The following is a 22768-nucleotide window of genomic DNA, read 5'->3' as shown; positions in this document are numbered from 1 at the left end:
TCTGGTGTTGCTGCAGCTATGCCATCGGTCATACTGTGGCTTTGATCTGATCCCTGGCCAGGGAACTCCATATGCCATGGGGTGGCCAAAAAAGGAGAAAAAAAAATAAGATTTTTTTTTTTTTGCTGATTAATAGGGGACTTAAGATACATAATGATAAACTATAATATGGTAAGTGCTCTAACATAAGCTTCATTTTATAGGAATTAACAGGAGAGATTATATCAGAGGAATTCCAGTAGCATTTGAACTGAAGCTTAAAGAATGGTACAGTGGTACTGGTCACTATGGGCAAGAGAATTCTAGGTGAGAGAACTTCCCAAGCCTGAGTCTGAAAGGAAGAAAGTATAATGTCACTGACAAATGTTGAGGCATTCAGATTGATTAGCAAATAAGATACAATAGTAGAAAAAGAATGAAAAGTTAAGTCAGGGTTACATCATGATCTTGATCACGTACACAGAGAATCTGGAACTTTGATAAATGGTGGGAAGCAACTGCAACAGAATATGACCATGATAGTCATTTGGAAAAATTACTCTGATGAAGTAAACTAGAAGGAAAACTGGATTGGGAGACCTGTTTTGAAGCTTCATCAGGAGTCAAGTGGAAACAAAATGAAGCCCTGGAAACGTTAAGAATGGGAAACAAGGGAGAAGAGCAAGAACTGTAAAAGTAGAATCCATGGACTTAACAAGATTGCATGTTTAAGGGGAGGGAATGGATGATGATGATTTGAATGTTTTGAATCTGATAATGATAGTGCCATTGACACTCTTTGATGAAAAACCCTGTTATTCTAACAAGTCCTCACTTCAGTTAAGGCTGCTCGTCATCTTTGCTGGGATTGCTGGTCCTTTGACCATGTTGTTTGTTGTTTTTTTTTTGTCTTTCTTTGGCCGCATCCAGGGCATGTGGAAGTTCCCAGGCTCGGGGTCAAATTGGAGCTGCAGCTGCCAGCCTACGCCACAGCAACACTGGATCCAAGCCATGTCTGTGACCTACACCACAGCTCACGGCAATGCAGGATTCTTAACCCACTGAGTGGGGTCAGGGATCGAACCGGCATCCTCATAGATACTAGTCAGTTTCATTACCACTGAACCACAGTGGGAACTGTCATTTTCTTATTAGTCAGATCCCACCTTCCTTCTCTTTCTTCTTAGTACCAAACTCCTATCTCTCTTGTTTTTCTACTTTGTCCTATAAGTCTTAGCCCTAGTCAGGATGTAGAGTACTGGTCGAGATATTTATACAGCCTTATGGTTTAGCACCACCCTTTGATTTCTGGCATTGCTAGGCTCTCAGTAGTATCCAGACATCCTTTATGTCCCTAGTCTGCTTCCTCATTTCCCTTAGGATATATTCTAAAATTTTCATCTTTTTTTCTTTAGACTTTTTCTTTTTCTAGTCGCTTCCCTTATTCTCATAGGAAACACATACCACAATGGGAACTTTCTCTGCTTACTGTTCCCCTGCTTTATAAACTATACACATCATGACTTCTTAACCTGTCAAAGGTGTGACTCCTTTATCCAGGGCTAGTCTTTCTAATTTGTCCTTAGAGTCCATTACTCTTGCTTTTTCAGGAAACTTACTTCATTAGTTAGGTCCTCTCTATCTTCAAGCTCTCTCTACTAAGCTCTTGTAAATTATTTATTTACAATACCTGGTCTTTATTTTTATTTTATTTTTAAATTTTTGGCTGTACTCATGGAATATGGAAGTTCCCAGGCCAGGGATTGAACACATACGATAGCAGGGACTGGAGCCACAGCAGGGACAATGCTGGATCCTTAACCCACTGAGCCCCCAGGGAACTCCCACCTTATCTTTAAATAAAAAATAAATAACATTTTCCCCGTATGACATCTTTCATGATTCTCTTGCCTTTCATTCACAGCTAAGCAAGTACAATACACACTTAAAAGCTACTGCTTAGTATCCATTAGTGATTCTGGTAGCTTTCAAGATAAACCTTAACCTGTCACATGAGGTTTTTGGACCCTCTCTACTTTCTTTAGCCTTGTTTTTTGTCTTTCTCTTTCATATTCTTTATGTTCCAGCCGTGAAACAGTACAGCCAGTCTCCCGAATGTACTATATATGCTCTTGAGTTCTCTTGTGGCACAGTGGATTAAGAATCCAGCATTGTCACTGTAGCAGCTTGGCTTGCTGCCATGGTGCAGGTACAGTCCCTAGACTTGGAATTTCCACATACTGAGGGCACAGCTGAAAAGAAAAAAAAAAAAAAAATCCATGCCTTCATACTTTATTTTTTTAAGTTAATTAATTTATTTTTGTCTTTTTAGGGCTGCACCCATGGCTCATGGAGGTTCCCAGGCTAGAGGTCTAATCGCAGCTGTAGCTGCTAACCTATGCCACAGCCACAGCAATGCCAAATCCAAGCCGTGTCTGCAGCCTAAACCATAGCTCATGGCAATGCGGGATCCTCAACCCACTGAATGAGGCCAGGGATCAAACCTGCAGCATCATGGTTCCTAGTCAGATTTGTTTCCAGTGCACCACGATGGGAACTCCTTAATTTTTTTTAATTTTTATTTTATTTTTTGTCTTTTTAGGGCCACCCCTATGGCATATGGACATTCCCAGGCTCAGGTCTAATCGGAGCTGCAGCTGCCAGCCTACACCACAGCCACAGCAACTTGGGATCCGAGCTGCGTCTACACCGCAACCTACACCACAGCTCATGGCAATGCCAGATCCTTAACCCACTGAAGAGGGCCAGGGATTGAACCTGCTTCCTCATGGATCCTAGTCAGATAAGTTACTGCTAAGCCACAATGGGAACCCCCTTTTTCTTTATTTTTTCACAACAGCTTTATTAAAGTATAATTCAAATACCATACAATTAACCTATTTACATTGTATAATTCAGTAGTTTTTCATATATTCAGAGTTGTGCATCTATCACTACAATCAGTTTTGTTTTTTTTTTTTTAATGGTGGAAGTTGCCCAGTCAGAGATTAAATCTGAGCCACAGCTCTGACCTACACTGCAGTTGCAGCAATGCAGGATCCTTTAACCGGCTGCACCTGGCCGGGGATCAGACCCACAGCTCTGCAGTGATCTGAACTGCTGCAGTCAAAGTCTTAACCCATTGTGCCACAGCGGAAACTCTGCCACACAATCAGTTTTGAAACATTTTCACCATCCTCCCAAAGAAACTTTGTGTCCACACAATCAGTTTTGAAACATTTTTACCATCCTCTCAAAGAAACTTTGTGTCCAGTTCCCCCCACATCTTTCCAGCTGCATGCAACCACTAATCTACTTACCATTTTCATAGGTTTGCCTATTCTGGATATTTCATATAAATGGAACCATGCAGTATGTAGTCTTTTGTGACTGGCTTCTTTCCATAATGTTTCAAGGTTTATGTTGTAGCATGAATTAGTACTTTATTCCTTTTTATGACCTAATAGTGTTCTGTTGTATGGATATACCACTTTTGTTTATCCATTCATCAGCTGATGGACATTTGGTTGTTTCCACTTTTTGACTACTGTGAATGATGGTGTAGAGGCCATTCCTGTACAATAGTATGGCTTCCTTTTTCTTAGGTATGTACTGGGAGTAGCACTGCTGGGTCATGTGATAGCTCTATGTTTAACCTTTCAAGTATCTACCAAACCATTGTCCAAAGCAGCTATACCATTTTACAATCCTACCAGCAGTGTATAATGTTTCCAGTTTTTCTGTATCCTTGCAAACATTGGTTATTGTGTATCTTTTTTTATTATAGGCCTCATATTGGATGTGAAGTTGTACCTCATTTTCATAAATTATGTTGAGTATATTTCTATGTACTTAGGTGTCATTTGCATATCTTTTTTTTTTTTTTTTTTTTTTTAGGGCTGCACCTGTGGCACATGGAAGTTCCCAGGTTAGGTGTCAAATTGGAGCTGCAGCTGCTGGTCCATGTCATAGCCACAGCAAAAGCCATGTCTGCGACCTATGCCACAGCTTATGGCAAAGCTGAATCCTTAACCCACTGAGTGAGGCCAGGGATTGAACTCAAGTCCTCATGGATACTAGTCAGGTTCGTTACCACTGAGCCATAACGTTGAGCCACATTCATTTTTAAATGAATTATTTGTCTTCTTACTATTGAGTTGTAAGAGTTCTCTATATAGTCTAGAAGCAAATCCCTTATCAAATATATGATTTGCACATATTTTCTCCTGTTCTGTGGGTTGTCTTTTCACTTTATTAGTGGTGGTCTTTGAAGCACAAGAATTTTGTTTTAAATTTTTGGCCACACCCATGGCATTTAGGAGTTCTGGGGCCAGGGATTGAACCCATGCCATAGCTGCAACCCTAGCTGAAGCAGCGATAACACTGGATCCATAACCCACTGTACCACCTAGGAACTCCAAGAGTTAATTTTGATAAAATCCTATTTATTTTTTCTTTTGTTCTTGTGCTTTAGCGTTGTGTTTAAGAGACCTTTGCCAACCTTATGGAGATTTACTCCTATGTTTTCGTCTGAAATTTATAGTTTTAGCTCTTAACATTTAGGTCTTTGATTCTTTTGGACTTAATTTGTATGTGTGAGAGTGTGTGTGTGTGTTGTGAAGTGAGGAGTCCAACCTCATTCTTTTGTATGTGGATATCCAGTTGTTCCAGCACCATTTGTTGAAAAGACTCTTCTCTCTCCACTGAATTGTTTTGGCACCCTGGGTGAAAATCAGTTGACCTTAAGTATGAGGTTTTATTTCTGGACTCTCAATTCTGTTCCACTGATCCATATATGACTACTTCATACTTTTTTCAACTTCTGTTTAGAGTTCCTTATCTGCTCTCTCCGCCTGGCAAACTTCTACTTCATGATTCCTCTATTAAAAGCCTTCCTTTCTTAATAAGTCTTGTGCATAACTCTACATGCACAAGCATAGTGCTCATCACGTTTTTTGTGATATTATATGTATATAGTAGTTAGTAAGCTTTTGGAGGGTAGAGACTGGAACTTTTATGTCTGAAGCCCGGAGCTTTAGCTCAGTGCCTGGCATGTGGTGTGCTATTAATATATTTACAGGAGATATAATAGGGTCGGCATTGAGTTTTCTTTTGGATGTGTTCATTTCTAGGTGACATCAGGGTATCTAGGGGCTAATATTCAGTAGGAATTTTAATTTATTAATTGAAATTTGCTTATACCTTTCTTTTTTAATTTACTCACTTGTGAGCTATTTATTTATTTATTGCTTTTTAGGGCCACACCTGCAACATATGGAAGTTCTCAGGCTGGGGGGGGCGAATCGGAGCTGAGCTGCTGGACTATACCACAGCCACAGCAGAGGATCTGAGCCCCAATCTCATGGCTATTAGTCAGGTTCTTAACCTGCTGAGCTTCAGTAGGAACTCCTGTGAGATATTTATTGGATACTTCTCATGTGCCTGGTATGGTACTAGGCTATGGGGATACAGTAGTAAACAGAATAGTATCCTCCATTCATGAATCTTTTATTTTAGTAGGGGAAACAGACAAAATACAAATAGTCTAAGGCAGTCAACAATAAAACTGGCAAGGAAATCCATTGAAGTAGAGGTCAAGACTGGTGATAAAAACTTTGGAATCCTCTTCAAAAAGTGATACTTGAACACTAGAATGTGATGATATCTTTTAAAAGAGCCTTTTTATTTTTATTTATTTTTTGCCTTTTTTTTTTTTTTTTTTGTCTTTTCTGGGGCCACTCCCACGGCATATGGAGGTTCCCAGGCTAGGGGTCAAATCAGAGCTGTAGCCACCAGCCTACGCCAGAGCCAAGCAACGCCAGATCCGAGCTGCGTCTGTAACCTACACCACAGCTCATGGCAATGCCAGATCCTTAACCCACTGAGCAAGGGCAGGGACTGAACCTGAAACCTCATGGTTCCTAGTCAGATTCGTTAACCACTGCACCACAACAGGAACTCCTAAAAGAGCCTTTTTAAAATGAAGGCTGCCATAAATGTAAAATACATGAAAGTACAATTTTAAAATATAATTAAAAATAGTTTTGATATTGGGGAAACAAATGATGATACTTGAAACTGTAAAGTAATGGATATAACCACCAAGAGACTGAACATATAAAAAGAACAGGACTAGAGTTCCATTGTGGCTCAGGGGGTTAAGAACCTGACATATTGTCCGCGAGGATGCGGGTTTGATCCCTGTCATTGCTCAGTGGGTTAAAAATCTGGCATTGCTGCAAGTTGCAGCATAGGTCACAGACGCAGCTTAGATCCAGTGTTGCTGTGGCATAGGCCTGCAGCTGCAGCTCCAATTTGACCTCTAGCCTGGGAACTTCCATGTGCTGCAGGTGAAGCCATAAAAAAAAAAAAAAAAAAAAAAAAAAAAAGAACAGGGTGCAGAAAGAATCTTGAGAATATCCAAGTTTGGGGGGAAATAGTCTAAAAGGTAGAAATACCAGAGGAGCAGAATCTTGGAAACCAAGTTGGAACAGAGAAGGCAAAAAATACATAGAATGGTGAAGGAGAGTTAAGTGTAAGAAAGAACCATTGATTCTGGTTGTTAGTCATTAATCTTGGATTGCTGGAGTTAGTTTTTATCTTTATTTTTATTTTTTTAATTTATTTTTTATTTTGGTCTTTTTAGTGCTCTTACCCATGGCGTATGGAAGTTCCCAGGCTAGGGGCTGAATCAGAGCTGCAGCTGCCAGCCTGTGCCACAGCCTCAGCAACGTGGGGTCTGAGCTGCATCTGCGACTTACACCACAGCTCAGGGCAACACTGGATCCTTAACCCACTGAGCGAGGCCAGGGATTGAACCCATGTCCTCATGGCTACTAGTCATATTCCTATTGAGCCATGACAGGAACTCTTGGAGGTAGTTTTTAAAAGGTTGAATCTTAGAAATTTTTGAAACAGTGGAACTGTGCCACAATTTATTCCTACTCCTTGATGCTATATTCATAAATGAAGAATTTAAATGTATGTATTTAGATTTTATTCATCCCCGTTCTTATCCCTATGGTGCCCCCCCTCCAAGAGATCTAAAAACTTACTCAATAAATAATCTTTCTCAGGCTTGTTAGCCATTGAATTTCTTGCATTTTGAAAGCCTTTTTAGCTTTTAATTACATCATTTCTGCCACCAGAATGTGTTAGTGTTCTTGGGTTAAAAATCTTCTGACCATTTATATGAATACTTGCCCTGTATACATATAGGCAGTTGAATATGATCAGCTAATGTGTAACTTTTTTTTTTTTTAATAGTGACAGAAATGTTGGTAAATGTTCTCAGTATTTGCTCTGATGATGAACTGATGACTGAAGGTGAAGACCAGTTTGATGGTATGATTATTCATTTTACTGTTTTTTTTTTTTATTGTGAAATGGTATCTTTTAAGTGCCCAGCTTCAGTATTTTCTTATAAAATATAGTCATTGCTCTCAAATGGCTATACTATTTGATAAGTGACAAGTCGCTTTTTCAGATGTTGTTTAAGATTTTAAAAGTAGTTGTAATGATTTCATCTTTTTTTCTGTTGGTATGGGAAAGAAAAAGAATTTTGGCAAAGGGGAAATTTGGAAGAAAAAACAGAAGGAAAGGCAAATTGAAGTGCTAAAAGGATGTGGTTCTTCATGAATATGAACACTGCTTAGGGAAGGGTGGATAAAAATGCTTTTTGTTTCATTGATTCTGTATTCTTGGTGCATCAGAAACATACCTGAATCCCCAATGTGGTCACCTCTTCCTTTTCAAATATCAAAGTAGACTCTTCCGAATTTATGAGTGGTTGTGTTCGAAGAGACTACTTTTTAGTTTAGTTTCAGATTCAGAAAGCATTTTTTCTATAGAAACAAAGTTATACATGGTTGTTAGTTCTGTGTAAGCCAACCAGCCTATGTACCCAATGTGCATTATTAGTATAAATTAATAACATAGAAACAAAATTACTTTTATTTTTATGTTTTGAAGTTTTTATTTAAAACCGGAGTTTAAATATTTATTTATTTAACTGAATGAACAATTTCTAAACTGGAAACTGTTTCCTTCCATATGCCCCTCACATCTTTTTTGCAGCATACCTTTCATAGTTTTACTCAGCATGTAAATGTTTCCATGTATTAAATATGATCTACATATTGGTAAAATTTGATACCTACATATTTCTAAGTATATTAATATGCTATAATCTTTGTAGTTAACCTTATATTGTTTGGTATTTGGGTTGTTTTAAATTAGCCTTATGAATAGCATGCAATAAATGTATTTGTACAATAGTTTTAATTTTCCTTTTTGGAATAAATTTCAGAATTACAGAATTAAAGAATAGAAAGAATTTTTTATCTTCATGATTTTAGCTATAAACTGCCAGATTACTTTGCAAAGGAATTGGACCAATATGAAGTGTTTCTAGCAATAAATCCATAGACCTATTTCTCCACGGGCCCACCTAATTGGATTTTGGTTGTTTTTGCTTATTTTGCTTGGCAACTATATAGTAGTAAATTACAGTTGGTTTAATTTACATTTCTCTGAATTCTAATAATGCCAAGGAAAAAAATTACTCTCTACCTTCCCAACTTTGTAAACTCACCCTCTCAAGTGACCACTTATTAAGTAAAATCTGAGTAAAAACTATTTAGAAATTTCTCTGTTTACAAACAGGATTGATTCTTAAACATTGTTGTTAAGTCCATTTGTTGAAAGTACACAGTGACTATGTACAGGTGTCTGCTGTTGCCATCTGTTGGTGGCAGGCAGTGATATGCTTTTACTCTGGCTTATAGTTTTGTTAACTGAAATAAATGACATATCAGTTTTGTTTTTGATTGGATAATAAGCTATAATGAATAATATTTATTTTTCCTTATTTTAATTCTCTCTCCTTTTGCTGGTTTTGTACAAGTTTTTAGTTCTAACATTTTATCATCGATCTTTTCCATATTTTTTTTTTTTTTTTTTTTTTGCTTTTTTAGGGCCACACTGGTGGCATATGGAAGTTCCTAGGCTGGGGGTGAAATTGGAGCTGCAGCTGCTGGTCTCTGTCACAGTCACAGCAACATAGGATCCAAGCTGTGTCTGTGACCTACGCCTTGGCTCACGGCAATGCCAAATCCTTAACCCACTGAGTGAGGCTGGGGATTGAACTTGAATCCTCATGGATCCTAGTCAGGTTCATTACTGCTGAGCCACAATGGGAACTCCCTTTTGCATAAATGTTTTAAATAGCTTTTTTTGTTTGTTTGTTTTTTGGTCTTTTTAGGGCCACACCTTTGGCATACAGAGGTTCCCAGGCGAGGGGTCTAATCGGAGCTGTTGCTGCCGACCTACACCACAGCCACAGCAACACCAGATCTGAGCCGCCTCTGTGACCTACACCACAGCTCACAGCAATGTCGGATCCTTAACCCACTGAGTGAGGCCAGGGATCAAACCTACAACCTCATGGTTCCTAGTCGGATTCGTTTCCGCCACACCACAATGGGAACTCCTAAATAGCTTTAATTAAATATTTATTTTCCCTTTTCTTCTACCGCTGTCATTAGATTACGTCTGGTTTCAGATTCTAGTTCCTCATGATGGCTGTGTGACCTTAGGCCTCCGTTACTTAACCTTTCTGAGCCTCCGTTTTCTTATTTTCAAAATGAAAATAAGAATACCTACTTCATAATATAGGTATTAATATGACTGACGTAGTTTTTATACATATCCCACTATTTTTTTTGATAGAGTTTTCTGTTAATTTGTCAAATTCTGTGAAATATCTAGTAGGAGTTTTAATTGGTATTACATTAATTTTATGTCTGAATCTAGAAGATTTTTTGTTGTTGTTGTTGTTTTGTTTTTTGCTTTTTAGGGCCACACCTGGAGCATGTGGAAGTTCCCAGGCAAGGGGATTGAATTGGAGCTGCAGCTGTTGGCCTGCATCACAGCCACAGCAACACAGGATCCAAGCTGCGTCTGTGACGTACACCACAGCTCACAGTAACACCAGATCCTTACCCCACTAAGCGAGGCCAGGGATCAAACCCACATCCTTATGGATACAAGTGGGATTTGTTGCTGCTGAGTCACAATGGGAACTCCTGAATCTAGGAGATTTTTTGTTTTTTGTTTTTTGTTTTGTTTTTTTTTTTGGTCTTTTCTAGGGCCGCTCCCATGGCATATGGAGGTTCCCAGGCTAGGGGTCTAATCAGAGCTGTAGCCACCGGCCTACACCACAGCCACAGCAACGCAGGATCCAAGCCTCGCCTGCGATCTACACCACAGCTCAAGGCAATGCTGGATCCTTAACCCACTGAGTGAGGCCAGGGATCGAACCCGCAACCTCATGGTTCTTAGTTGGATTCGTTAACCACTGAGTAGGAGGTTTTTTTTTTGAAAAAAAATTTAATTGCTAAACTAAGATCAAAATCTCTTCCTTTGTTTAATTAGTTCATTTACTATAATTATTCCTTTTGATATATTTAATATATAATTATTCCATTTAAAATTATAGTTTTTCTGTTATTACCAAGTTAAATTAATACTTCAATATATTATATTCATTGCTATTGCAACCGGCATCTCTCAGTATACTTTCTAACTGTATAAAAGAATTATCTACTTGTGGGTTTACCTTATGTTCAGCAACTTGGATCAGCAAAATTACTTCTTATGGTAATTTTTATTTTCCTTAACTTTAAAAAGTATGTCATTTGCATAACGCTGGTATTGTTATTTATTTTCTCCATTCTTACCTTTCATTTCTTTTTCTTTAAAAATTTGTATCAATATTGTTAACAGTTTGTTAAATAGGAATAGTGATAGGTGATGCTTTAGTCCTCTTTCTATAGTAAAAAGGAAACAAGTTTCCTTGTTAAATCTAACATAGTACTTGCTTTAGATCCCAATGACATATATAGTGACAGACATTGAATCTGGGGATTCGACTAGGATTAAATACAAAATTTTATTATATTCCTTCTAAGGAGATTTTATGTATGTTACCAACATTTTTCCTATCAACGATAAATTATGTTTATATATCCACTTGTATAACATTCTTATATACTCTAGTAAAAAATCAGATTTGATCATTAAAGAGGCACTGTAGGGAGTTCCCTGATGGCCTAGCTGTTAAGGATCTGGCATTGTCACTGCTGTGGCACAGGTGTGATCCCTGGCCCGGGAACTTTTGCATGCCATGGGCGTGGCAAAAAAAAAAAAAGCACTGAGTTTTAGTGAAAAGGATCAATAGTTCAGATGTCTTGGTGCTACCATTATACCAGCTGTGTAATCTTGGGAAAGTCACTTAACTTCTCATAGTCTTCTCATTCTAGATTTAGGGAATAAAGATGAAAATATTTTCCCACCCTTAAGGAACTTTAAATATTGGTTAGCACCATTTATGACAATGTTTCTTTGGGAAAATACACTGAGTTCCAGCTTTGGATACTAGAAATAGGACTCCCTTCACTGCCAAGAGGGAGGTGCAATTACTCCCAATCTCTTCACCTTTCTACTACCAAATATTTAGAGTAGGGACTCTAAAAAACTTTTAAGAATAGGATCTGAGAGTTTATATTGAGGAATGAGAGTGGTGTAGGGGAGAAAGCACTTCGGGAAATGGAGGACAGCGGAGGAGGTTTGGATCCATACTAGGATGGGATAGGGAAAAGAGCTATCAGAATTAGGTTTGTTTCCCTCTCTTATTCATATTCCCTTATTTCTTTCCTTTAACTCTATCTTTTCTCCTTTTCTTTGACCATAATAGCATGCTTTCTGTCCTCTCCTTCCCCTTTTCTTATGCAGCAGTGGAACCATGCTATGGACTGGGCCCGGGGAGAAATCTGACTTAGAAAGAAAACTTGTTGGGGTGGAGATTGCTGTGGAGGCAGAGTAAGGGTTTTGCTTTTCTTTGGGGAAGAGAGAGAGCAGGATTGGAGATTTCCCAGTGGCAGGAAGGAAAGGATATACAAGGCTGAGATTGGCTAAAGGAAAAAGACTCCTTCTTAAGTGAGGTCTTTGGTATTCTGTATAGTTTAAGTACAAGTGGGTTTATTTTTAAAGGCAAAAATTTTGCATGAACATTTTGCATGTGTAAGTGCACACAGTGTTCCTTTTAGAGGTATTATGTAATCATTAAAGAGAACTTTTGAAAATTGATTTCTGTGATATTTATAATGCATACTATTTATTTCAGTTATTTATCTTTGTCTTGAGTTTGATAAAGGAAATTCTTAATCCATATGTGTTAATAGTTTTACTAAACTAAAACTTTGTTTCCTATAATGGAATCATATATCTCAGCATTAGAATGGAAAACTTAAATGAAACATTTCTGCTGCCTTCTCTTAGAGCTATTACTTGCTTTAAAACAATCTGCTGCTATTTCTGCAGAAAGATGTCCCTTAAACTCCCAAATTGGATTGGGAACAGAGCACACACTGTTGATCTTGAGTATGTGCAAAAGTTCCACAATTCTAATTCAAGAAATTGTGTGCTCTTCTCATTATGGAGTGTGGGAGTCTTAGCCTTTCCTTTATGGGGAGTGGGTAAGGTTTTCCATTGAGGTAGTTTATAAAGTTACCTACCTTTCTCTGTGTATACTACAGATTTTGCAGATGTTGGTGTCCTTGAAGAACCACATGAGTTTGTATCTCATTTGTGTCATTACCTTTCACTTAACATACTTCCATGGGTGACACATTTCCTTAGGGGTATTAATATAAATGTGTGATTGTTGTTAGCACAGTCTTCTCTCAGTCTTAAGTGTTTTCACGTGTTTTTTTCTGTCCCTAAATTGTCTACTTTCATCAAATATTATAGTCATTCTGTCCATAATTTCTTCTGAACACATATCTTTTAAGAAATCTTTCCTTTAGAGCTCTATCCAGTGGCATCCCTCTTTTATTCGCCAGATTCTATAGTACTACATTTTTCAAGTTTTCAAATATGAGGGCCTTCATTTTTCTCCCTTTCTTTCTACATTCATTCTTCAGTACCACTGCCAAGTTAAATCTCTATCTTTTTATTTGTCTCAACCACCTTTTCCTCATCATTCACTTCCTTTTTTCTGGACTCTCCATCTGAAGAACGGCTCATATATGGCAATAAAAAAGGTACAGACCAGACAGAGTAACATTGTTTTGAAATATGACTTCATAAGTTATCCTCATGTCCATGTAAGTTAGTGTACTCATTGAATATATTTATGCAGAGTCCTCTTGGGCCTTGTGCAAATTTAGTTTAAGTTTTATCTAAGTTAGAATTTGATGTTTTTCGAAGTCATATTCCAAGATATCTGTCTTTCTGTGCATGGAAATATTTTTCCCTCTTTTTCATTCCTCTTGTTTTAAAATTTCATTCTTTTGCTTATTTGTAATGTTTTGTACTTTTCCCTGCATGACTAGGGGTGTTTGATTGTCTGTCTTATTCCCCCAAAGTAATTTTACTGTGGACATTTACTTTAATATTATGCATGATGTGTTTGTAGACTGATTTAAAATCCTGATTTGTAAAGTGTTCTTTATATTCCAGTGAATTTTAAATTTGCAATCAGTATAGTTTACGTATCATTCAGTTTTATAGATACATAAATTAAGGCTGGAAATATGAATGTGTCTCATTACAGCCATCCTCTCCCATCCCCACACTCCCCCCCCAGTCTAGCTATTTAAATACTTGTCAGTTTTAAAACAAAATATCTATATTAATTTATTTGAAGAGAATCAGACTCACCCAGTGTCCTTGGACAAGACACTTAGTAAATTTAGTTTGTCTATAAAATGAGGAGATTGAACTTTGCAATATCTCTACTGTCTCTTCAAATTCAAATAATCTGTGATTTCTGAGACTTCGAGTAATTTTTTTGGCATCTCAAAAATCCTTTTTTAGTTCCATGGTACGTACCTACACAGTTTTGGATTTTTAAAAGCTGTAGCTCCAGTGTTCATAATACTACCCTTAGAGCATTATAAACATGGTTCTGGAGCCCATTTTCTCTAAAACATGTCTTTTGTTTTCATCTTTCAAATTGGATTTCTTTTTCTGTTTCCTTGTAGCGAGGTCCAATCATCATAGTTTTTTAATTATATGTATTTGTGGGCTGCTCCAATTTTAAATGAGATTCTCTAGCCCAAAAGACTTTTGATTGTTCAGACCTCTATATACCTAAGGTCCCTTTTGATCTAGTGTCCTTAGCCTTTCCTTAACCTTCTCCTCAACTGCAGTGCTTCCATATGTGTGTTTTCATCATGTCGAAGCACAGTTCTAAGGAACCACACTCTTGGGTCCAGAGTGATTCTAGTTGCTATATATGAGATAACAGGACTGAGATTGTTGTTCTTTCTGGAGGCCAAGGGAAGGAAGATATAACCTTCGAGTCTTTCTTCAGCCAAAGATTTTGTTATTTTGGTATATTCTCTTTCGTATCAGTGATAGGCAGCATAGCTAACCCTTTGGAGATGAAGCACTAGTGATCCTTTAGCTATGTTTTTTGGGGAGTCTTTTCTCATTGCTCACTCTCCTTATGTCATACTCACCTAGGGATGTAAGAGCTTGTTTATACTTGCATGACTTTAGAGGACACCTAGTCCATGAGGTTGAGATGTGCATTGTTGAAATGCTGGTATGGTCATTAGTTCTGGATCACTTGCCCAGTAGTTGCTTCATACTGTTGTTTTCAGACCAACTTAGAATAAGCTACTTTTGTCATAGGATGATGGGATATTTCTAGCCTGCATGTCCAAGGCTTTTCTGATAACCAAGCAGAAGGCTATAGGCTATTACCAATTCTAGTCTGTTAGTCTGCATGCCATAGGCTCTCATGAAAATTAAACAAAGACTATAGGGATTGTTATCATTTTTTTCCCCCTCTGGTTTGTTATACAGGTTGGGCTCTAGTTTCTTTCCCATTGCTGTTTTACTGATTAGTCAGTAGTATGAGAATCATAAAGTTGGTGGCTTACTTTTCATTTGTATCTGTATCAGATACCAGTTTTAGGCCAGTGCTGAGCTAAACATTGAAGGACTGAGAAGCTTTGTAGCATGAGTTCATCTAGCCTTCTCCATGTGAGCTGATGACAGGGGGGTTGGTATTGGTTCAGATGAGCGTGAAAGAGAAACTAAGAGAATGGTGCAAGTGTGGATGCCCTAAACTTGAGTCTTTCTTTCTATTTATTCCATTGAAAGTAGGTTCAGCTGCAGCCCGGAAAGAAATTATAAGAAACAAAATTCGAGCAATTGGCAAGATGGCAAGAGTCTTCTCTGTTCTCAGGTAATGATTTTTTTGTTTTACCACAATTACTTTTATTGTACTTTATTATAAGCAGTGTCCTGTTTGATATCTAGAAGCAGTATAGTAGCATTCTTCCTATAAATAAGTCATATATTTACATGTTGTCATATATTTACATGTTGAAGAAGGGAACACAAGTCCCTTTGAAACTAGTGTTTTTGACCCTTGTGATTATTAATTCTCACCATTGCTATCTCGTTCTACTGTGCTGAAAGTACTAGATCTATACCTTGAAAATTAGAGCAGAATGAGAGGAAGGGGCACTTTTTAGAGTGATGAACTTGCTTATCCTTGTTATCCTTGTTAGAAGTCCTTTTATCCTTGTTAGAAGTCCTTTCTGTTGGAGCCATAAATTTCCTTTCTAGGAAGGGTACCTGTGAATGGCTCAGTCCTTCAAAATTTGTTTGCAAAACTGCTTATATTAGACATTTGAACTTTGAAGCATATACAGTATCATGTTTTCTCAATTTTATAATACCCATTCATGATGAATCTCACTATATATATATATATATATATATATATATATATATATATATATAAAATTTTTTTTTTTTTTTGGTCTTTTTAGGGCCACATCTGTGGCATATGGAGGTTCCCAGGCTAAGGGTTGAATTGGAGCTGTAGCCGCTGGCCTACACCACAGCCACAGCAATGCCAGATCTGAGCTGAGTCTGCGACCTACACACAGCTCACGGCAACGCCAGATCCTAAACCCCCTGAACGAGGCCAGGGATTGAACCTGCGTCCTCATTGATACTAGTCAGATTCGTTTCCATTGAGCTATGACGGGAACTCCTCACCATGTATTTAATAAAGCTTTTCAGGGAAGACAATCTCTCTCAGTTGTAAGGCATACCCTCATATTTGAAATATTTAGAATGTGGAAAATGTGTATCTTGGAATTGAGGAAGACATGGTCGTAACTATGACTGCTGTAAGTTATATGCAAGGCCTACATTTGAGCCCTGTCTCCTTATTTAAATTAAGTACTTCTTGGAAGTCTTTGATGTTGGTTCTCTCTCTCTGCTGTAGGGAGGAGAGTGAAAGTGTGCTGACACTCAAGGGCCTGACTCCCACAGGGATGTTGCCTAGTGGAGTGTTGGCTGGAGGACGGCAGACCCTGCAAAGTGGTAATGATGTTATGCAACTTGCTGTGCCTCAGATGGACTGGGGCACACCTCACTCTTTTGCTAACAATACACATAATGCATGCAGGGAATTCTTTCTGCTTTTTAGTTCTTGTCTCAGCAGCTGACATAGGCAGAACACTATATGATAGGTAGTGTCTGATTAATAACCTGATTGGGGGCAGAAAATTGATAGAATGAGTATTCTTTTCAATTGAAAGTAATGGTTAGTCTCTCCGCTTTTCATGAAATGATATGGGAGTAACTCATATCATAATGTCTGAAATATTTATTTATTCATTTATCTAATGCACCCTTTTCTTTTTAAAGCCTCAGTTTCATAATGTGAATCAAGGATATCCATATTATTTAAATGGAAATGTAATTCCAAGTTTCTTATTTTTTTATCTTTTTACTTTATGTAATTGTATTAGACTATGCATATATTTTCAGTTATTAATTTTAGAATTAACAATCTGCTTGGGCCCCAGAACATTACTTATGCACTTCACTTGCCAAAATATTTGTGCAAGGTTTTGTATCCTGGTAATTGATGCCAAAGTTTGTTTTCTGTGGTGTTTGTCAAATGTTCTATGTATAATTGACTGTCTGTAACATGCTGTTTCCTTCCTCTGCAGATGTAGCTGCTTTCCTAAATCTGTCTGTCTTTCTTTAGGTTAGCTGTATGTCTGTAAAAGTATGTTAAATTAAATTACTCTATCAGACACTTGTCTGTCTTTTGATGTAGAAGCAACTTTGTAGCACCTTGTTTTGAGGTATGCTGCATTTGTTGCTGTATTTTGTGCATTCTAAACATGAATGTAACATTAGATATTAAGTCATTGTTATAAGGGGTTGAACTTAAATCTTGTAAGTCAAAATTGAAAGGGTGTTATTAAGTGTGCCTTTATTTTGCATGAAAATAAAAAGAATTATACGTAAAGCATTCCTGTAATCTGGCTCATTGAATACTTTATATTTAAAAAACCTAAGTTTTTTTGGCGTAAATATTTGTGTAAATACTGGGTTAACTTTTTGAAAGCCCATTACAGATTAAATAGAAAAAAGCGATGTGAATGTTATAGACTTTTCCCTTGTGGTTGGAAAGCAGAAAATGTGATATGGCAAGCCTTAACTTATGTTTTATTGTAGCCACTTTTGACAGCCCTCCAAGGGTTATTGTTGTATTAAAACAGGGAGCAACAGATCTGATGTTTTCCTTAGTCATCATTAACAGTGTCTTTTGGTATTATAACTAGTGAATTTTTTAAAGAAAAAAAAAGGAAATTTTAACTTTAAATTTTGAATACATTTAAAGTAGTTTGACTTTTCACAATTTCATTTTACTCAGTCTCATAATAAATGCTTAAATAAATAAAATTTTTCCTGTAGACATGTAATTTCCACTTGTAGCCTATACATGTTCTATTTATATGTTATTGTGTTGTCTGCTACCACTACTGATATATGTGAGATATACAACTGTGTTTTGATATTACAGATTTCAAATTTTCATTTGGAATGAGATTTTTTTGATTTTTAAAAAAATTTTCTCTGATATTCTTTATATTTCTTGCCCTCCATTTCTTGTTACATTGTTAACATTAGGAAAGTGAGCTAAAAAGAATTTCATTAAAACAAATTAAGGAGTTCCTGCTGAGGTGCTGTGAGTTAAGAATCTGACTGTGGCAGCTCGGGTCTCTGTGGAGGCGAGGGTTTGACCCTGGCCCTGTGCAGTGGGTTAAAGGATCCGCCATTGCCACATCTTAGGTCAATAGCTGTGGCTCAGATTCAGTCCCTTGCCTGGAAACTTCCATATGCCACAGGTGCGGCCATTAAAAAAAAAATTTAAGAAGATCTTAAACATTTAATAAAACTAGCAAAAATGTTAACAGAAAAGGATAAATTTTAATAGCTTGAAAAATGTTATAGCATTCCTCCTCCTTGCTCAGAAAAGGAAAAGAAAACTGAAAGGATTTCATTCTTAAATAAATTTAAACTGTAGTCAGCTCTCAATATACTTGCATGTTGTATCCGCAGCAACCTTTCTTTCAGATTTTGCAGTTAGCACCTGCTAATTACATGCTTTGTTGATAGCTCCGCATTTCTATTTATTCTTAATTTGTATGCAGCGTGAAGCTCAGTCTTCCAACTTTGAAATCACCCCCAACTGCAGGGAAGGATTGAAAGACAGCTTTTCTGAAGGGATTGTCTACTCCAGGCATAGAGTGAGTTGCTGGATGGTGCTGAGCTTAAGGGGTCCATTTTGGGAAACTAGATAAGCTCCCCAGCTCAATCAGTGATAGATCTTGATAGTGTGCTTTGAGCATATGCTTGAAGTGATTTCTTTAGTATAAGATAAACCCATTTTGAAAACAAACAGCAAAATTCATACAAAAGCTGCCCCTGTGTTGATTTTTTAAAAATTTATGTAACATTTAAAATTTTAGTAGACAGAACCCTTGATGTGAACAACTGAGAGCTAAGTATTGCAAAAAGAAAGTTTTAAAATTCTAAGACCTCCATCCTATTGTCAGAAAATAGGAATTGTCTTATCAGTGACTTTACAGTTAATTTATGATATTTCTCAAGTGCTTTCACAAACTGTGTAACTCTGTTGGAATAGGATTTAATAATCATATTTTATGTGCTTTTTCTTCATGGAAGTTTGGTTAGGAGCTAGCTGTATAATGCTACCTTCAGGAGGACCTATATAAGAAAATATGTGGCCATCTCTATTATAGTAATGTTAATTCCTCTTTATTATGTAGTCTGTGTAATATTGAGGAACACAGTTTGAGACAGCATCTTGCTCAAACTTACTAAGGCCATGTCAGGATGCCCCATAAAATGGAAAAAAAGTTGAGGATAAGTAGTGCTTTTCTGGTAGAATTTTGCAATTATCAGATCTCTTTCTTTTCAGCTTAATGTGTAAGCTTCAAATGATCATCATTCAATTCCAAGCACTCAAGCTTGACATGATATGTGGTTTCGAGTGTGATATCTATTTTGTATTCTGAAAAGGATTTAAGACTATTTAGAGGCCTTGGAAAGAGCAGAGAATATAAATTGACCTAAAAATGCTTTTACATGTAAAATTAAAAGCCCACAGAATGATTTCAGAAGTATATTGTCACATTTCATAATTGAAAGTTTATTGATAGACTTTTAAACTATTGATAAACTCAAAGGGATATTAATTCTTATAGTGATAACAGTTTTTATTTTTAATTTATTACTGTGTATAATATAAATTATGAAATATTTCATATAAAAATCACTTCTGTTACCCCAAGCTCTTTAAAAAAACATAGATTCTGATAGGTGTTTTATTTTTCCCCCATTTAATTTCTAAATTATAAGGAAAATAGTCCATGTTTTGAAGACTAGGCATTCCAGGGCTAATCCAATAGAGGTGGGTCATTTTTCCCAGTTTTCTGTCTGGACAAATTCTAAGAGTTATTTCCAAATGTACAGGGCTAGATTTTTTTAAATGTTGATGTGTACAGTGGGCATACAAAAAGTATGTCTGCTTTAATTTGTAATGTGATGTAGCAAGTTAAGAAAAATTAGTTCTTCCTTTATTCAGTGTTCATTCTACATTTTGGGGTCCCCACTTCACTTTACTATCTGATTAAGATCAACAAACTTATCTAATTTTAAGTCTACTTTAATTCCTTAGATTCATCATTGTCCTTTCACATTAATAACTGCTTTGGATAAAATGTATCATTTCTAAATCATGTGTACTGCCAAAAGGTCATTTTAGGAATAATTGTTCTAATTGGCCTTATTGTAGAAGTGCACTTTGGGTACAGTGAAGAATTGAGAATTGGCAATATTGTCCTCTGCAATCTTTGATCCTGGTCCTCAATGTGAGTGTTTTATACGTTGTGAACCCAGAAATGAGCTAAAAGAATCTTTGACTCTAAAAATGTACGATTGAGTATGTTGAAAAAAATGGGCCAGAGACAAGTTATGCCAAGAATGCATTTCTTATTTATATGACCTATATGTATGTCCATATCGTGAAATGATTAGGATTTATTGCCTGTAAGACCTTGGCTCTGTCTCTTGATTTCTCCCCAGTTGATTGACAGGCTTGAAGAGATGCTTAGTAGCATTTTTACAACTTCACTTGAGAAGGCAGGCTGTTGGTACCTGAGGTAGATTTGAGTTCATGATACACCGAACATAAATGGATTTTTTAAGCCTGTATGTGTTAATATCTTTAGCCATTTGGAGCACCAATGTTAGACTAGAAAAGAAGTTCCTGGTAGACAAGAGTTCTTTTAGATTACCCACAAAGGGGTGGGTACAGAACTGTGCTAATTAAGAGTACCTTACCAAGTTTACTGCCCATAAATTTTGCTGTAGCCATACCAACTTTTGCAGCTTATGTTTTTTTACCCTATGATTTAGAAGTGACAGAAAAAGCATTGCTGACCCCTTCTAGTTTATAGAGGGAGCCAACTGTGATAAGTATTTCAGTTAGACCTGAAAGAAAAGAACCTCCTCCTGTTTGCTACAATTCTACCATCATAATTTCACCCTAGGGCATTTTATAATTTCACCCTAGAGAATTTCCTTGTGATTGTGATAGATGTGATATAATAAACATGTTGGAAAACTCTAAGGCTCTCAAAATACTGAATTCAAGATGGGTAATTAATACTAGTGTGCATTTGCATGGATGCTGAGGTGTTTGTGTTTACAGTAGGTCTTTGTGTTCTGTGCTCTGAGCGATGGTGTCTTAGTGCTGTGTGTAAACTGTGCTGTGTCAGGAGTTGGGGGATTGTATGGGGCTCTCTAATTCGGGTACTAAATATCTTATATTGTAAATGATGATGTAGTATGGAGTACTGTTATGTTTTAAGTGATCATTGCCTTTTCTGCTGTACAATATGACCCTTCTCATCTCTCTCATTCATTTTGCATGCCTCTGCTCACTTCTGTACAGCCACAGTTGAGGCTATTGAGGCTGAAAAAGGTACGATCAGAGTCCTTGCACTGGGCAGAGATCTGTGGTGTGTGGGTGGGCATCAGAGAATGTCCTGTGGGTGTGTCTTAATCCTAGCTTGCACAGCCCAAGATGAATCAGACTTACTGACTCATCAAGTTTAACAGTTGTATTCTTTTTCTTCTTCTTCTTTTTTTCTTAAATCACAAGGACTGATTTCCATAGTGACAATTCGTTTATTTCCCTTTTTGAGTATAGTAATGAGACTAGCATTTAATGATCCAGATTTTTTAATAATATTTACAGTTACAAATAAAGATCTGTTCCATATTTTATATGATTCTATGTTGTTACTCAGATTTTTAAATTCCTAAGTAAAATCCTCTCTATTTGGTATACTCATGATATATAAAAATGATATATCCATTTTCAGTAATTCACCTGAGAGTGCAGGAGCTGTCACTGATTTTTTTTTTTTTTTTTTTTTTTTTTTTTTTTTGCTGCAGTTTGGGCTAGTGTTTGCTGATAATATTATATTGATGTGTACCATGTATTGGCTTGGTATTATACATTGCTGAAAGCTTTGCTGCCCCAACCATTTATTTGGTTCGCAGGCACAGACTCTGAATCCCAGGGATTGCACATATTAAAGCAACCAGATTACAACCAAGAGTATGGAAATCTTTTCTATGCACATTTTATAAGAGAGGATACATCATTCCAGATGAAGTGAATGAGAAATCACAACAGTTGGAGGAGGATTGCCATTTATTTTGATTTGGGTTTCTAAAGAACAGGCAGAGAATGGTCAGTGAGCTAAGGAAGACAGTTCCTGAAAGAATGGAACTATAAATACTTTTTACTATCAGCCGAACACAGATCTAAGTCCTGGAGGCATTTCCCACCTTTTCCATTTCATATTGGTGGTGATGGGGTGATGATACCTTAGACCTCCAAGATGATTCTGAGCTGCTGAATTTTAATTTTACTTCTGTTCTCCTCCCAAGCTCTTGGTACGGATTTATATGTTAAAGATTAACCTTGTTTAGCCTCCTCACTTGCCCCTACTCTTGTTGCTGCCTTACTGTGCTAGTCACTGGTAATCTTAGGGCCTGAGGAAGGAGATAATTGGGGTAATAGAAGTCAGACTGAGACCTGAAACTATAGCTTGGACGTTGATTTGAGGAGCAAGGGAGGGTTATTTGTGTGTGTGTGTGCGCGTGTGTGTGTTTTAAGGCTATGCTAACACTTGTCATCTATGAAGCTATCATTTATATTTAAGTTAAAACATTTCACATTTTAAGGGGAAATCTGGAATGGGGATAGGATTCAGTTAAAGTAACTTTTAAATGTAGCTACAAACAGCTTATTTCTTTCTTCTTAAAAATCATTAGTTATGTTTTTTGAAATCTCAGAAAT

At 36.9% G+C, this 22768-nt stretch overlaps 1 protein-coding gene across 15 annotated transcripts in view; it reads left to right on the top strand.

Annotated features, from left to right (window-relative positions):
- PPP3CB (protein phosphatase 3 catalytic subunit beta) overlaps positions 1-22768 on the top strand; it is a 65849-nt gene that overhangs the window by 30216 nt on the left and 12865 nt on the right. For 10 of the 15 annotated variants that reach the window (XM_021072583.1, XM_021072575.1, XM_021072580.1 and 7 more), the window contains exons 10-14: positions 7246-7323; positions 13056-13082; positions 15154-15238; positions 16295-16392; positions 21350-21379. In XM_021072583.1, coding sequence (XP_020928242.1) covers positions 7246-7323; positions 13056-13082; positions 15154-15238; positions 16295-16392; positions 21350-21379 — 318 coding nt within the window. The remainder of the gene's footprint in view (positions 1-7245; positions 7324-13055; positions 13083-15153; positions 15239-16294; positions 16393-21349; positions 21380-22768) is intronic. The other 5 variants (XM_005671107.3, XM_005671108.3, XM_001928015.5 and 2 more) reach the window with 5 other exon arrangements.

The sequence above is a fragment of the Sus scrofa genome, chromosome 14 (genome assembly GCF_000003025.6).
Source record: "Sus scrofa isolate TJ Tabasco breed Duroc chromosome 14, Sscrofa11.1, whole genome shotgun sequence".
In the NCBI taxonomy this organism is placed as follows: domain Eukaryota; kingdom Metazoa; phylum Chordata; class Mammalia; order Artiodactyla; family Suidae; genus Sus; species Sus scrofa.
The sequence above is the reverse complement of the archived record's forward strand: the minus strand, read 5'-3'. Positions and strand labels throughout refer to the sequence as shown.